Source organism: Cajanus cajan, chromosome 7 (genome assembly GCF_000230855.2).
Source record: "Cajanus cajan strain Asha chromosome 7, NIPB_CcT2T_4, whole genome shotgun sequence".
In the NCBI taxonomy this organism is placed as follows: Eukaryota; Viridiplantae; Streptophyta; class Magnoliopsida; order Fabales; family Fabaceae; genus Cajanus; species Cajanus cajan.
Genome location: NC_138523.1, coordinates 4,695,312 through 4,713,389, shown reverse-complemented (window position 1 = coordinate 4,713,389; position 18,078 = coordinate 4,695,312). Strand labels below are relative to the sequence as shown.

General features: G+C 35.7%; 2 protein-coding genes across 3 annotated transcripts; one reads left to right on the top strand and one right to left on the bottom strand.

Annotated features, from left to right (window-relative positions):
• The first annotated feature begins 8,427 nt into the window (after nt 1-8,427).
• Nucleotides 8,428-11,567, top strand: LOC145949296 (putative terpene synthase 2). Its single transcript, XM_083060590.1, has 7 exons — nt 8,428-8,678; nt 9,145-9,433; nt 9,559-9,931; nt 10,059-10,277; nt 10,427-10,568; nt 10,660-10,905; nt 11,023-11,567. The coding sequence occupies exons 1-7, from the start codon at nt 8,553-8,555 to the stop codon at nt 11,326-11,328; spliced, it is 1,701 nt and encodes a 566-aa protein (XP_082916716.1). The 5' UTR covers nt 8,428-8,552; the 3' UTR covers nt 11,329-11,567.
• Nucleotides 11,568-14,389: 2,822 nt separating this feature from the next.
• LOC145949729 (calcium-dependent protein kinase 10-like) lies at nt 14,390-17,485 on the bottom strand. Of its 2 annotated transcripts, none has more exons than XM_083060570.1 (4): nt 17,349-17,485; nt 16,987-17,154; nt 15,919-16,143; nt 14,390-14,741 (listed from the first exon to the last, which is right to left on the bottom strand). In XM_083060570.1, exons 1-4 carry the CDS (start codon nt 17,376-17,378, stop codon nt 14,619-14,621), a joined length of 546 nt encoding a protein of 181 aa, XP_082916696.1. In that variant the 5' UTR covers nt 17,379-17,485; the 3' UTR covers nt 14,390-14,618. The 2 variants fall into 2 exon arrangements, with proteins under 2 accessions (XP_082916696.1, XP_082916697.1); XM_083060571.1 differs by having other exon boundaries at nt 17,035-17,154.
• Nucleotides 17,486-18,078: the final 593 nt, after the last annotated feature.

Sequence of the window (18,078 nt, the reverse complement as noted above, 5' to 3'; positions counted from 1 at the left end):
CCTAGTGCTCTCTGGTTGTACTACGCTGGGCACAACCATGAGTGCACCGGGCGCGGAGATGAAATTTCACTATATGCTATTAGATGTTGTTGTATGCTGAGTATGAGCTAAAATTGATGAATATGTTGTGCTGTTAGATGTTATTGCTGAATAAGGATGTTTAAGTTGTGCTGTGAGCTGTGTTTAGATGTTAAGCTGAGTCGTGCTGTATGTTGATTTAAGCTGTATTTGATGATATTGTTATGCTGTGCTGAACTATATGTTGTTATAGCCACTATTGGGGTGCTGTTATAGCACCTATAGCCACTATTGTGGTGCTGTTATAGCCACTATGTCAGGTGCTGTTATTGCTGAATGCTGTGATATTTTAAGCTGATGTTGTTTAGCTGACTGATGTGCTGATAGCTGTAGTTGTTTACCATTCATATTTTTCATATGTATGCTGATTCTTTTCACTAGCTTACCCTTTGTTGTTTCCATGTGGTTTGAACTGCAATGATCATACTATGTATGGGAGCAGGGCAGGGTTAGGTTAGTGTTTTGCTGAGGAGGGTCTGCAGCTGGCAGATGAAGTTTTATTCTTTTGATGTAGTTAGCTACTTAGTTAGCATTTTCTGGATGTATTTTTGCTTTGTACACTCTAACTCTAGCCGAATTGGGACCTTGTATATATATATATATATATATATATTCTAGATCCTATATTTATATACTTGTTCTTTTCTGTCTGGTGTTTCCGGTGTGCTGTGCCGTGTGTAGTGAATAGCCGGGTCGTTACACTTTAGTGGTATCAGAGCAGTTCGAGTCTAGTGGACACTCTTTGGGGGTGGTTCCTTTAGGCTTTTGTTGTGTTGAGCTCTGAGTTGAGTTGTTTGCTATGTTGTTTTGCTTTGTTGATTACCTTGTTGATTGTTGTGCTGATGATTGTTAATTGGTTTGGTTATTGTATACTAAAGATGTTGTTGCTTTTGTAGACAATGACTAGAACTAATAAGCAGATAGCCCGTGCCATGGAGATGATGACTATGGCTATGCAGCAGCAAAATGCCTATTTTGCTCGGATGGATGCTGATAGAGCTGCAGGTGGTGCAGCAAGGCCCACGGGGTCACAGGTGAGGCGAGATCTTGCTGAGTTCTAGAAATGCCATCCTCCACAGTTCAAGGGAGATGCAGATCCGGACATAGCTGACCACTGGATCTGTGAACTTGAGAAGATCTTCACTATGCTGGGATGTTCTTAGGAGAGGAGGCTGGCATACACTGTTTATATGTTGGTTGGAGAGGCTGAGCATTGGTGGAGGGCTACTCACCATATGCTTACTGCTAGAGGTGTTGCTGTAGATTGGGAGTGCTTCAGGAGGGTGTTCCTGGAGAAGTACTTCCCGGAGAGCGTGAGGCATGCCAAAGAGGCTGAGTTCATGCGGTTGCACCAGGGAGGGATGACAGTTTTTGAGTATGCGATGAGATTCGAGCACCTGGCTCATTTCTATTCGCAAGCTATATCTGAGGCCTGGAAATGAAGGAAGTTTGTTGAGGGTTTGAAATATGAGCTGAGGAGGGTGGTGGTGCCTATGGCCATCACCGAGTTTCCGGCCTTAGTGAAGAAGGCGAAGGTTGTTGAGCAGTCAGAAGGTGGCAACCGTGTGACTAGAGCTGCTGAGGGACCTGCTGGGTCCAAGAAAGGAGGAAATCAGAGGAAGCCATATGATAGGCCCCAACAACAATAAGGGGGTCCTGTCATAAGGCAACCTTCTGGTGTTGCTAGTGGAGGGAGACAGGGTGGAGGTGCCACTCTCAGATGTTACAGGTGTGCTAGGCCCCATCTTGTTAGAGATTGCCCGCACACAAAGAGCCGATGTTTCAAGTGCCAACAGATGGACCATGAGTCATTCAACTGCCCCACTAGAAACAGACCGGAGAGGGGTGCTCAGAGGAGTGATGTGCAGAGAGGTGATGCCTAAAGGGGTGATAGACCCACTATAGCTGGTAGGGTATTCGCCTTGATAGGTGCTGAGGCTTCGACTTCTTCTGATCTTGTGAAGGGGAAAGGCAAAGCTGCTGGTAAGGATGTGATGTTTTTGTTTGATTCTAGAGCTTCTCACTCCTTTATCTCTTATGCTTGTGCTGTTAAGCTGAGTGTGCCTGTGTGTGATTTGGGGTTGAGACTGCTAGTGTCGACGCCCGCTTTTGCTTCGGTAGTTGCTTCTGAGATGTGTGCTAGCTGCCCTATTGTTGTGAATGGGAAGAAGTATAAGGTGAACTTGATTTGTTTACCTTTGGTGGACATTGACATAATCTTAGGGATGGATTGGTTGTCTGCCAATTGCATTCTTATAGATTGTGCCAATAGACGATTGATCTTTCCTCAAGCAGAGGAGGGGCTGTTGATTTCAGCTGGCCAAGCTGAATCATTGTTGAGAGATGGAGCAGAGTGTTGTCTTCTGCTTGCTGCCCTGAGTGTGGAGACTGAGAGAGTTATAGCTGAAATAGATATGGTGAGGGATTTTGCTGAGGTGTTCCCTGATGAGGTGCCTGGGTTGCCTCCTGTTAGGGTGATGGAGTTCAGCATTGACTTGGTTCCAGGTGCGGGGCCAGTGTCGGTGGCTCCCTATAGGATGGCTCCTACTGAGTTGGTTGAGCTGAAAGGTCAGTTGGAGGACCTGTTGGAGAAGCAGTTGGTGCGGTCGAGTATATCGCCGTGGGGTACTCCCGTGTTGATGGTGAAGAAGAAGGACGGAGGTAGTCGACTTTGTGTGGATTACTGGCAGTTGAACAAGTTGACCATTAAGAACAAATGTCCACTTCCCCGGATAGATGACTTAATGGATCAACTGAGGGGAGCATCTGTATTTTCCAAGATTGACTTGAGGTCAGGTTATCACCAGATTAGGGTGAAGGAGGGTGACATACCGAAGACTGCTTTCAGGACTAGGTATGGTCACTATGAATATCTTGTGATGTCGTTCGGTGTGACCAACGCCCCTGCAGTGTTCATGGATTACATGAACAGGATCTTCCGGCTGTTCTTGGATAAATTCGTGGTGGTGTTTATTGATGACATCTTGATTTATTCAAGGACCCCAGAAGAGCATGGTGAGCACTTGAGGTTGGTGTTGGAGACTTTGAAGGCAAAGCAGCTGTACCCTAAGCTTTCAAAATGTGAGTTCTGGTTGGATGAGGTGAAGTTCTTGGGCCATGTGATTTCAGCTGAAGGGATTGCTGTTGATTCGACTAAGGTGGAGTCGGTGTTGCAGTGGGAGCGTCCAAGAACTGTCACTGATATTCGAAGTTTTGTGGGTTTGGCGGGTTACTATAAGAGGTCATTGAGGGATTCTCCAAGATAGTGGCGCCTTTAACCCAGTTGACGAGGAAGGAGCAACCGTTCATTTGGATAGATGCCTGTGAGCGGAGCTTTGATGAGCTGAAGAGGAGGTTGACTACTTCTCCTATGCTGGTGTTGCCGGATTCTGGTGAACCCTTTGATGTGTACTATGATGCTTCTCACCAAGGTCTGGGGTGTGTGCTGATGCAAAACAGGGAAGTAGTGGCATATGTTTCAAGGCAACTGAAGAATCATGAGAGGAATTATCCCACTCATGACTTGGAGTTGGCGGCAGTTGTCTTTGCCTTGAAGATATGGAAGCATTATCTGTATGGTGCTCGGTTCAGCGTCTTCAGTGATCACAAAAGTCTGAAGTACTTGTTTGACCAGAAGGAGCTGAACATGAGGCAGAGGCGGTGGATGGAGTTTCTGAAGGATTATGACTTCCAGCTAATGTATCATCCTAGCAAGGCCAATGTTGTGGTAGATGCGCTGAGTAGGAAATCCATCCACATGTCGAGTATGATGGTGAGGGAGCTGGAGCTGGTTGAGGAGTTCAGGGATTTGAATCTCTGTGTGGAGTTAACTCAGGATCACATTAGTTGTGGGATGATTACCATAACTAGTGAGTTCTTGAGGCAGGTTGGACTTAAGCAGTTGCAAGACATTGAGCTGGTGAAGCTTCTTGGTTTGCTGGGTACCGAGAAGGCTGTTGGCTTTGAGTTGGGTGAAGATGAAATCTTGAGATTCAAGGGCAGAATTTTCCTACCTCAGGATGCTGAGCTGAAGAGAGCTGTATTGGAGGAAGGCCACAAGAGCAGACTTAGCATACATCCGGGTATGACTAAGATGTACCAAGACCTCAAGAAGATTTTCTGGTGGTCTGGAATGAAGAGGGAGATAACTGAGTATGTGGCGACCTGTCTGACCTGTTAGAAGGCGAAGGTGGAACATCAGAAGCCGAGTGGGTTGATGCAGCAGATGGAGATTCCGGAATAGAAGTGGGATAGTATCACTATAGATTTCATCTTCGGGTTGCCTAGGTCGGCTAGGAATAGTGATGCTATCAGGGTGATAGTTGATCGGTTGACCAAGTGTGCACATTTCTTGCCTGTCAACATCAAGTGGTCCTTGAAGAAGTTGACGCAATTGTATGTGAGGGAAATAGTACGGTTGCACGGGGTGACTTCCAGTATTATTTCAGATAGAGATCCGAGGTTCACTTCTAGATTTTGGCAAAGTCTACATCAAGCCTTAGGCACGAAGCTGAAGTTGAGTTCTGCTTATCATCCGCAGACGGATGGTCAGTTAGAGAGGACAATCCAGTCCTTGGAGGATCTGCTGAGGGCTTGTGTGTTAGACCACTTGGGAAGCTGGGAGGATGTCCTACCGCTTGTGGAGTTTACGTACAATAATAGTTTTCATGCTAGTATTGGGATGGCACCGTTTGAAGCCTTGTATGGCAGAAGAGGTATGACTCCTCTATGCTGGTATCAGGATGGTGAGTCAGTGGTTGTGGGGCCGGAGCTGATCCTACAAACTACTGAGAAGGTGAAGATGATTCAGGAGAGGATGAAGACTGCTCAGAGTAGGCAGAAATCATATGCTGACAAAAGGCGTAAGCCTTTGAAGTTTGCTGAAGGGGAGCATGTGTTTCTGAAGGTGACTCCGACTTCTGGTGTGGGTAGAGCACTGAGGGCAAGGAAGTTGACACCGAAGTTTTTGGGTCCCTATCAGATAATTAATACAGCGTGTGGGTCCGGTTGCTTATCGGTTGGCTTTGCCACCATCTCTTTCAAACCTACACGATGTATTTCATGTGTCCCAGCTGAGGAAGTACGTTCATGACCCGAGTCATGTGGTGGAGCTGGATGATGTGCGGGTGAAGGAGAATCTGACATTTGAGAAGTTGCCGGTAGCTGTGGTTGATCACAAGTTGAAGGAGTTGAGGGGCAAGTCTATTGCTCTGGTGAAGGTGTTGTGGGATGCAGCTACTGGTGAGGCTACTTGGGAGGTGGAGCAGCAGTGCAAGGAGCGGTATCCTTTTCTTTTCCCAAGTAAGTCTATTTTCGGGGACGAAAACTCTTGTTGTTGGGGAGGTTGTGAGACCCCCGTACGGATTTGCTTTTCCCCAACTCACTTTCTCTCCAAACTCTCACTTTCATATTTCACTCTCTCATTTTCCCTTTTGTTCTTCTCCTCAAATTTCTGTCTCAAGGTGGTGGTGTGGAGTAGATTCGGGTTGCTAGCTGAGTAATTGGAGTTCTCTTTTCTCCTCCTTCGTCGTTCAAGCTTCTCCTTCTTCTCCTTTTCTCTCCGTTCAAGTTTGCTCTCTTCCCGGAAGCTCGGATTTCTTCACCGAGGTAAGGGAAGCTAGATTCTTCACTGTTTTTGGATGCAAATGAGTTCAAGAAACTCATCAGTTGTTGAAGTTGGTTGTTATTAGCTGAGTTTTGATGAAAAATGGAGTTTTCGGGGTTTCGGGGTTTTTGAAGAAAATTTGGGTTTTTCTTGGATTTGTGGTTGCATGTTGAAAATGAGGTGTTTTTCTTGATGTTTGATGAAAATGTGGACTTTTGGATGGATTGCATGCTGGTTTCCTGGTTGTTTTTGCAGGGTTGGGTGAAAATTTTTGAACTTGGTGAGTTGCTGCTGAGCTTCGCGCCGGGCGCGTGACCACCAGGAGACTCCATTTGGGCAACCCCGCCGGGCGCAATGGTGAGTGCGCTGGGCGCGCTCGAGAATGTGGGTCTCTGGTTGGCCCACGCTGGGCGTGACTTGGACTGCGCTGGGCACAATATCAGTTGTGACATGTTTTGGGGGTTTTGGTTCTGCACTGAGCGCGACCCTTGTTGCGCTGGGCGTGGAGACTCCTTGGGAGTCTCTGCCATGGGGTCCCCAGACGCAATTTGAATTACGCTGGGCGCAAGACCTTGGGAGGTCTCTGCCTTCCCCGCGCTGGGCGCGGGTTTGGGAACCCCGGGCGCGTGAGACTCCTTAGAGTCTCTGCCTGGGTGCGCTGGGCACAATTGGAATTGCGCTAGGCGCGTGTGAGCTTTGGGCTCTCTGGCTGGGTCATGCCAGGCGCGGGCACGCTTGCGCTGGGTGCACTGTCCCCCTGGTGCTCTCTGGTTGTACCGCGCTGGGCGCAACCATGAGTGCGCCGGGCGCGGAGATGAAATTTCACTATATGTTGTTCGATGTTGTTGTATGGTGAGTATGAGCTGAAATTGATGAATATGCCGTGCTGTTAGATGTTATTGCTGAATAAGGATGTTTAAGCTGTGTTGTGAGCTATGTTTAGATATTAAGCTGAGCCGTGCTGTATGTTGATTTAAGCTGTATTTGATGATATTGTTGTGTTGTGCTGAACTATATGCTGTTATAGCCACTATTGTGGTGCTGTTATAGCCGCTATGTCGGTGCTGTTATAGACACTATTGTGGTGCTGTTATAGCCGCTATGTCGGTGCTGTTATAGCCACTATTGTGGTGCTGTTATAGCCGATATGTCGGTGCTGTTATTAACCACTAATGTGGTGTTGTTATAGCCGCTATGTCAGGTGCTGTTATTGCTGAATGCTGTGATATTTTAAGCTGATGTTGTTTAGCTGACTGATGTGCTGATAGCTGTAGTTGCTTACCATTCATGTTTTTCATATGTATGCTGATTCTTTTCACTAGCTTACCCTTTGTTGTTTCCATGTGGTTTGGACTGCAATGATCATACTATGTATGGGAGCAGGGCAGGGTTAGGTTGGTGTTTCGCTGAGGAGGGTCTGCAGCTGGCAGATGAAGTTTTATTCTTTTGATGTAGTTAGATACTTAGTTAGCATTTGATGGATGTATTTTTGCTTTGTACACTCTAACTCTAGTCGGATTGGGACCTTGTATATATATATATATATATATATATTCTAGATCCTATATTTATATACTTGTTCTTTTCTGTCTGGTGTTTCCGGTGTGCTGTGCCATGTGTAGTGACTAGCCGGGTCGTTACAAGTTGTGTGTCCCTTTACATACTCATCGTGTCTCACTATTTATTTTTACTTGATGGATACGTATTTGAATTTTTTTTATTGCATGTAACTTTTTATACGAATTTTGTATAAATATTTGCAAGAAATACGATTTCTACTAATTTTTTTGCAAAATTTTGTCTCTAGGTAATAATTTTATAGATAATATATTTTTATCAATTTTAAAATTCGCAAGAAATTTTCTTACGAAATTTCTTAAAAAAAAATATTTATGTGAAATTATTATTACAAGAAAATTCAAAAAACAAATTCTACGAATATTTTTTAAAAAAAATTTCATAAAAAAATAACACTTTTTAATAATAATATAATTTATATAATATTTTAAAATTGATAATTAAAAATTACTCTATTTTCATAAAATGTGATTTCAGCATAATGAATAAATTTTAAAGAGGAAAAATATGTAAAACAAATAAAAAAATAATTTTTCTCTTAAATAATAACGTCAACGAAAGTTTGTACCAAGGATATATATTTTCCTTCTCTAAACAGTAACAAGACTCATTTTCTTGGTCCATTTTACTTCCTATCAATGATAAGTCTTTTGACTCAACAACCTAATTCATATCATCATTCATAAATAAATAAATAAAATATATCGTGGGTATTTAGGAAAATATTTGTTTTTGTTTTTCTCACATGCAGAAGATGAAATATATAAATAATATTGGGCAGAAATGACTATCTTTATCACCAAATGCACCTCGTGCAGCAACTTCAACGAATTTCCTCTCATTTCAGCCGTCAGAGTGGAAAATCGAGCATTATTTTTAAATTAACTGATCAATGTTTTTTTTAAGCATCATTCACTTAATTAATAAATTAAGAGACATGATAAAATAGTGTCAAAAAGAGACCACTTAAGTGGCACGCCATAGATATTGTGCCTAAGAGAGGTGTCATGGCAAGCTTCTCGCACGTGTACGTTATGGCACATAGCACCGAATGGCTTGCTGCATGTTTATCAATATAGGCCGTGTAGACCCTTCTTCCACATGCACGTTCCATAGAAAACCATTTACTTAATAAATAAATTAAGACACATGATAAATTAGTGTCAAAAAGAGACCAACAAAAGCAACCTGGTTTAAGAGTATAAATATGTAGCTACATGTTTGGGTGTTTCATCAGTAAGCTACGCACTCTTTTCCATAGAAATTAAAGACCACTTTGTATAAAGCAAAGATGTCCATTGCAGCTTCAGCACTTGTTTCAACCCAAAATGCAGTATCTGATGTCAACCGACCTTGTGTCAATTTTGCTCCTAGCATTTGGGGAAATACCTTCCTTCAATATGCTTCTCAATCTATGGTACATTATTATATATATTCATATTTATACATCCAGTCTACTAGTATTTTTATTTTCACAGTACTTTCATGCTGTAAAAATTGCAGCATTTCCTTGTTATTAGTCTAATTCCAAGCAAGAAACTCATCGTGTATATTATATATAGAGAGAGAAAAAAAAAACTTTTTTCAAGTTTAGATTTAGTCTATTAAAAAAAATTGTCCTATTTTAGTTTTTTTTTAATTTAAAGATATATCACTTTTGTTTCTTAAAAATGTTTAAATACATGTTTAATAAGTAATAGAATAGAAGAAAATTGAATTGAATGTATTTCATTGTTTTGAGATTTATTAATATAATGCTTTTCTTTTAATTTAATAAAGCATATCTTTATTAATTTTATCTTTTCTTTTAATTCAATAAAGCATGTTCTTTTTAATTGAACAATGTATCTATTTTTATGTTATAAATGTTTATATATTTACAGGATCAAGAAGTGAGTCACTATATGAAGCATGAAGCGCAAATCTTAAAAGAGGAGGTTAAAATGATGTTTGAATCATCAAATCAAAATATCATGCAAAAACTAAACTTCATTGACTCCGTCCAACGTTTTGGTATATCCTATCATTTTCAAGAAGAAATTAATCAAGCATTGGAACATATTCACAGTATTTTTACAAAAAATAACAATATCATAAGTGAAGATGACAATCATCACTTTCTTGCTCTACTCTTTCGATTGCTTAGACAACAAGGATATCAAATTTCATCAAGTAAGTATAGAACTTTGTCAATGATATTTATACAAGAAAAGTACTACACACCAATAAAGTTATTTATCAAAACAAAATCTATTACATACTTATTATTTTGTATATATGTTTAATTAATTGAGCAGGTGTGTTTAACAAATTCAAAAATGAGCAAGGAAACTTCAATGAAACACTTGCCAATGATATTCAAGGGTTGTGTAGTTTGTATGAAGCTGCACATCTAAGAACTCATGAAGATGATGTATTGGAAGAAGCATATGACTTCTCAAATACTCAACTTATGTCATTGGCCAACCAATTGAGTCCATCTCTTTCTGCACAAATCAATCACTACTTAAGGCAACCTCTTAACAAGAGTGTACTCAGGTTTGAGGCAAGATATCACATGACTATCTATGAAAAAGATTCTTCCCATAACGAAACTCTACTGTCCTTTGCAAAAATAGACTTCAATATTCTTCAAAAAATGCATCAAAAAGAAATTGGCATTATCACCAAGTAAGTCCCTTACCTTTAAATATTTTTCTTTAGTGACAACATATTCATATTTAATATACTATCTTACCAAAATAAGAGATAATAAAGATTAAAGTATATTTAAATTGTTATGTTGTATTTTTTATAGGTGGTGGAAACAATCAAATGTTATGAAAAAGGTCCCTCATGCTAGAGATAGGTTGGTTGAGTGCTATCTTTGGATCTTGGCCATGTCCTACAAGCCTGAATATAGAAATGGAAGAATGTTTGCAGGAAAATTGAGCACTGTTATCACTCTTTTAGATGATGCTTATGATGCTTATGGCACTGTTGAAGAACTTGAACTCTTGACTGAAGCATTTAAGAGGTTGATGTCCTTTATAAATTATGACTTATATAACTTGTTGAAAGGGGAATTTAAGAACTTAAAAATAATCATGATTGATTATTAGCTTAGGATTTCTCACTTAAATGTTTTTTTATCAATAATTCTTTATTTATTTTTTAAAATTTCAGATGGGATATTAGTCTCGTTGAATCTCTTCCACTAAGCATGAAAGTAATATTTGATACAATTGTAGAACTCTCTAAAGAAATAGAGGTTCTAACTGCTCAAAGTGCAAAATCAAGCCTCGCAGTGTCACATTTTAAACGAGCTGTATAATATCTCTATTTCTATAACTTTTACCTTAATACTTCTTTACTAAATTCAGTTTATCTTATTCATATGTTGGTTATTATACTTGTAGATTTGTAACTTAGCAAAAGCTTATATGGTTGAAGCAAAATGGTGCCATGAGGGTTACATTCCAACATATGATGAATATAAAGTTAATGGAATCTTAACTTCTTGTTGTCCTCTATTGTTTACATCAATGATATGTCTTGGAGAATTTGCAACAGAGGATGTGTTGGATTGGATTTTCAGTGATCCAAAAATCATTCAAGCTGCATCAATTATTGGTAGAGTCATGGATGATATGGCCTCACATAAGGTATACGAATTTACTTACAATTCACATGTATAATTATTTATTCATCAAAATAGCATAATTATATTAACATTATGATGTTCCTAACTCGACTTTTGATTTGCTTTGATTGATAAATAGTTTGAACAACAAAGAGTACATGTTGCATCATCTGTTGAATGTTGCATGAAGCAATATGGAATCTCAGAAATAGAGGCCTATAAGCTCATTCGCAAGGACATTGAAGATTACTGGAAGGTTATAAATGAAGAGTACCTCAATTCCAATGATATCCCAAAGTCAGTGCTCGATTGTGCAATTAATTTTGCACGTATGTCTGAGTTTTCATATGAAAATCGTCAGGATAAATTCACAAATGGAGAATTACTTAAAAATGATGTCTCTTCCCTACTTTTGGATCCTGTTTGCCTCAATCAACACAAGTAGAAAAGAACTATTTCACATATGAGAGCAATACATCTTGTTATAAGTTTAAGATATACTAGCATATATAGTGCTATATGCACTAACAAGCATAAATAAGAGTGTGTTGTGGGTATGAAAGTAGATTAATTCATCCCACTAAAATACTCAATGTGTTGGAGTTGTGACACAATATTGTTTGCCCATGTTTGTGTGTTTCCATTTACTTAATTGTGAACGAAATAAAGTTTGTATTTATTTAATTTTTTTTTGTTCAGTTCTTACTTTTTAATATTTCATTATATATCCTCAATGCAAGCCACTAAACTACTGTATCTAAGCTGTCACTCACTTCTAGGTAGTCTTTACTTTATTGATTATATGGTTACTTTGGATGTTGCCACATGGTATACTAGAGAATAGAAATAGCATAAGGATAAGAAATATCTAAGAAGTTATAGAAAACATATAGTAAAATTAAAATATATATAATAAAGTAAAGAAAATAATAAAAGAAAAATCATTGATTTTTCATGTGATGGTGTCTTTTTTTTTTCATGTATCTTAATTATTTTTCATGTCTTTTCATTCACATCATTTTTTAGTTAATTATATGTCATAAATGCATGCGTGTATCTGCATAAATGGAATATTACTTATTAAAAATGGTAAACCCTTTAAATCGAATAGAATATTATTTATTAAAAAAGGTCAATCTTTTAAATCGATATAAAACTAATAATTAAAAAAGAAATAGTCATTGACCATCAACAGGAGAATATCATCAATTAATTTTTTTTTTAAAATGATCACAAAACCAAACTTTTCTTATTGTTCCAAGTCTCTTTTATATTAAACAAATAATTTTATTATTTCCATCACTCGTATTCTTTATCATCACCTTTCTTGTATTTATTAGTGGTAGAATGAGGTTGGTTTGTTTGATCAATATATTTGACCCATTTTTTTACGCGAGTCTGGACAACATTATCAACTTGTCAACCCGTTTAAGTCGACCCTATTTCAGCTTGATAAATACAGGTTTTTAGTTGGCCCCAACATGCCATCTTGTTATGTTTTATTTTGGTTAAAACAAGGTTCTAAAATAATTTTATTTAATCATCCAATTACAAATAATAATTTATGGTGAATTTGTTGACTTGTAAAAATTATACAAATAGTATTTTTTATTAGTTGATAATGTAAAAACTTTTATACTGATAATGCATAACTATTAAAAAAATAGCATAAAATGTTAAATATTTGTTTCATTTTGGTATGAAAGTGATGCTATGTATAGAAATGAGTATTTCATTTTAAGAAAATAATTCTTCAATTATTTTTTTAATTTTACTTATTTTAAAATTTATAATATTCTTATAACAGTTTTTAACCGCTAACTAATCTTTAATTCCTTAAATGATGTAGGCTTCATTTTTTAGCTCACATTTTAAAAAATGGTTCAATTCATCTCAATCCATTTTTGACAAGTTAATGAAAAGGTGGGATAAAATAACATGAATCAATCATTATCATTTCTCCAAACATTCACTAAGAAGATTCAAAATAGTTTGTATTAAGTTGGGTCGAATTTATATGACTTTCTTTTTTATCAAATTCAAACTAAATTAGCCCAATTAATATCATGTTGGTTTGGGTTGGGTCATTGTACACAAAAAATTAAAAAATATTTTAGTAAAAAATTAATACTAAAAATTATATATCACTAATTATAAATAAGTGTGTAAATAAAAAAGAAGAATTAGTGAATCAATAATCTTTTAATCATCTTGTCTATGTTAAAAGATTAAAATAAAATATCAACAATAATATTAAAATAAGATTCTTTGGTTGAAACTCCTCATCATATGAAATAAACCTACTAACTATTAAGTGCATGATTTTATCAATTATACTTATGTTTCACAAAGGTCAATTGAACAACTTCTACCAAAATAAATATGCTAACATTATTTATACATTAAAGACAAATATAAAACCCACATGAGATAGTGAGGTAATGAAATTGTTTACTAAAGTGTTGAAATTCAAATAACAAACATGGAAAGAACATGTAAGTATGTGCATGATAATATCTCACTTGTCATTTTTTATTTTTGAAATTATCTAAATTTTTATAATATACACATATTTATATCCTTTTTGTGAGCTTCTATTAGTTCTCAGTTTGACAAGTAAAATTTTAAGTCAAATTAGATATTGTTGAACCTATTAAGTATGTAGTTGTGATTGTTCTGAAAATTTTCAATATGTTATTCACTCTCTGTTTAGTAGTCATAGAAATATCATCTTCTATCTATCATTTTCAAAAACAATATATATATATATATATATATATATATATATATATATATATTACATTAAAATTTAAAATTTGTTTAATGAATTGGATTGAGTTGAATTTCAATAATAAAACTTAATACCTAACTAAAAAAATGAGTTTGATTGCATTTAGTCTGAAAATTCGAACCAAATTGTTTGAAGTGTATTAATAAGTTTGAGTTAATTTTGGCTTATACAAAAAACTAATTTTACCCCGTAACTCATTTTATTTTATTTATTTTGTTATAAACAATTATTATTTTGTGGTATGAAAGTCATTTTGAGGATTTTGTTCCTTTCTCGATTATGTATCACTACATCATTTTGTTCACCATTTTCATTTTATATATAATAATCAAACCGAAATTAAAACCTATGACCTCCTGATAGCACTGCCTTCAACTCTCTAGCACTACACTTCTCTATCAACACTTGCATCATATGTTTAATAAATGTATCCATGTTAAGCCATCACTTCAGGTGTTTGGATGGTGTCAATCCAATTGACAATCAATCAATTTCTGATAAAATATAAAATATGAACATATTCATGCACTATATCTTAAAAGTAATAATTAAAAATTAATCTTAATAAATATCTTCTTTTGATATATTCTTATAATTACAAAAATTTATTTTAATTGGACAAACAAAATAACTGCATACACCTAAATCCAATTCACAAATAATCAATTTCCTGTAAAATATGGACATAGTCCACGAAATATATCAAAACTGACAATCAATGACTAATTTGGACAGATATCTCTCTTTAATATATTCTCATAATTACAAAAATCCATTTAAAGTGGACACAAACAAAATAACTGAAGAGATAAAAAGGCCCAGCTAAATCCCCATGCAAACACTTTGCACTATGTATAAAATCTTGAACCTTTAAAGAGAAGAGGAGGGATGAGTGGATATAAGGAACACCAAAAACAAAAAAATCTCAATGCTGAGAACGAACACTACAATTTTAATGCCTCCCTGAACTTAATGCTGAAGCTATTTTCTAGGCCCTTCTTGCCAATCGCTGGAAGATTTCCTTTCTGCATCATTGCCACAAACTCATTGTAATCTATGCGTCCATCCTGCATACGATTAAACAGCTGACATTAATCATAACTGCATTGATTCTATAGAAGCATCATATTCTTGCTAAAGGGTCTTCAATTTTTGAGCAAAACATTGACCATAGATAGCAGAATGCACAATACTATATTATTGTGATGGGTTTCAAAGTACACACTATCATAAACTTGTGTATCATGATGCCACATTAATGATGTCCAAAATAAGTGGAAACAATTATGGGTTCATTGAATTGAGGCGTAAATAACTTTTTAGTTCCTGTAATTTCTTTTTTGGTTCTTTTAATTTTTCTCCCTATTTGGGTTGTTAATTCTTTTTAATTTTAGTTACTGATCTATTAAGTGATGACATTGTTAAAAGAAATTAGAAAACAATCCTAACGTTCCCTAAATAACAAGAACTAATATAAAAGGGTCATATATATAAAAATCTTACAACTTTATAGGGATTGAAACAATGTGCTAAGGGGACTAAAAGAATTTTTTTTTAATTGAGACCATATTTACAAAAAGAGAAAAAGAAAAAAACACAAAAACGAAAAAGATGCATTTCAAAGGGATTAAAAAGCTAAGCCTTAAATTAATGTCCCCCTTGATTTTTATCTCTCTTTCAAACTCAAACAAATTCTGAAAAGGAAAATAATAATCATCCAATGAATCTACTATACATGTAGGCCTTTGGTTTGGTGTGTGGAGGAAAAGTTTGTACAAAGATATGTCAACTGGATTCCAACAAAAGTTATCGGTGATTCTTTTAATCAATGGAAGTCTTTAGCTGAAGATATTTAGGAAGGATTAGGGCCTATATGGATAAAATTTCCAGAAGCAGTAATATGAGAAGAAAATAGGGGAAAAAATGAAATTAACTTCTCTATAAGTTAAAATTAACTTATATATAAGTTAAAAAAAGCTCTTGGAGAAGCTAATATGAGAAAGATTACGTAAATTAGTTTATACATAAATTAATTTGAACTCATGAAAAATTATTATTTTCCTTAGTGTTTCTGAAAAAATTTATCCAAACTGCTCTTAACTAGAAAAGATAAGACAGCTAAGGGTATGTTTGTTTGAGGGCCATCCTGATTTCCAAAGCTATCTCATAGAGCTTTCTTGTTCAACGGAGGAAAACGTAGTTCACTTGTAAACCACATAGAATTGTAATTTGTAAACTACTTACATTATCTTCATCAATTTCCTTGATTATCTCTTCCAACCGGACATCTTTTATGCCAAACTCATCACAAGCCTGTTGAAGCTCTTCCTGAGTAATATAGCCACTTCCATCTTTATCGAAGTAAGAAAAGGCTGCAAATAGATTATCTTCTCTTTCAATTTTGTTACGATGCAATGTTGCAGCAAGGAACTCGCCATAATCAATTGTCCCATTGTTATCAACATCAGCCTACAATTTCAAGGTATGATAATATGTTAGAGATTTGAGTTAGCCTATTCAACAAATACATTATCACTACGAATCTGTGATTAAGTATAAGCTCAAAGAGACATCATAACCCTTCATCCAATTTTGATTTAATTTTTTTCGTTGTTTTTATATTAGCTACCTGGTATATTTTATTGAATATGGTAAATTTATTTTCTAATATCAAAGTTCATGACTTTGGTGACATCAAATATATGAGAAATGATAGCAACACATTTTGACACAATTTTTGAGCACACTCTCTTGGTCTCTTATTGGTTGAAATTTTGTTGGAAATGACAAAATTGAGTCCCACATCTTATTAAATGATTTTCTCTATTGATGGTCCCGCAATTTTTTAACCAATTGGTGAGTGTCTTGCTAGTACTACTCTCTGACACACATGAACAAAAAACAAATGATAAAACAAGTTAGACAAATAGGCACCATCTATAATTATATTTAATAATAGCATCTAATACTAAAATTGAAAACCAACTAGCACTTGTTGTCAAACTCCCCTGTTGCTTGTCAACAAAATGACTACTAAATGCAGCCTCATTTAATATAATCAATTAGAACTTGAAAAGAATTATTAATGAAGAATCACTGATTAGTATATTATGAATTATGATTAACCCTTTCCTCTAACAGTAAATTCATGACAGAAACAGAAGTGTACTGTAACAATTCATGTGCAATTTAATTACAGAAAGCTTAACTATGGCAAAAGATATACATTTCTCATTTATTTTGTGGACCATTATCCAACTAATACCACTTGTTTCTATTTGTTTTATAACACATGCTTAAAAAAACACTTACCGCTTGCATTAAATCATAAATTTCAGACTCCTTAAGATTAGCACCCACTCTTTTCAAACCAGCTTTAAGTTCCTCAAAAGTGATTTGACCACTCTTGTCTGCATCTATCATATTGAACATTTCTTTTAAGCCAGCTATTTCTTCTTCAGATAAGCTCTCTGCGATAATCTAAAAAAATAAAAGAATGATTAAATGAATAGGTGCAAATAATAACATCCCATTTTCACCTTGCAGTCACAAATTCATAATGAAAGACTTCCAATCTATTAACACATCATGTAAGTATCTCCATGCTCAAATTTATATATCAATAAAGTCAATTATATAACAAATAAATTTCAAGCTTCCACGTCCAGACTTACTATAAGAGCCATTTTCTTGAGTTTGTTCATAGCAGAAAATTGCTTCAAGCGACTTAATACAGCAGAATCAAGTGGCTTGTCAGGAGCTACACCATCAACTTGAATCCAAGGATGACCTACAGGGAATTAAACATATATAAGCAAGAAAAAAATAAAGGTTCCTGGAATGATAATATTTCAAATTTGGCAATGATAATTGTAAAATTTATGTCCAAAGTAACCAGCTCTGGCTTTACTATAAAGCATAGAAATGGTTAATCCATGAAAGCACAGAAGAACAATTTTACTTCCTCAATAATTAAGAAGTCCTGTCAATCTTGTGGTACAAAATGAGCATACAAACCACAGACAAGCATTGCATGTTGCAGAGACACTATTATAGTGCTTAAATAATACTAGTAAATGTTTCTATTGGCATATACATATTAAAATGTTCTAATGAAAATATGTTGAATTAGTTGCATTGAATAGAACAAATGCATCAATGAACAATTTGGCAATAGCAACGTCACATTTTTCTATTACTTTTTTGTTTTGCAACATAGTTTTTAAGGTAGGTTAAACTTCAGGAGTTGTTCTAGGCATAAAAAATTTAGCATTGCGGTTCTTGCCTTTTAGAAATGTAGATGTTGCTTGTGTTGATTGTTCCACTTCTAGCACTTTGTAACGTCTAATAATATAAATATTAACCTCAATTTTATACGTATATATATTTTCATATAATTTATAT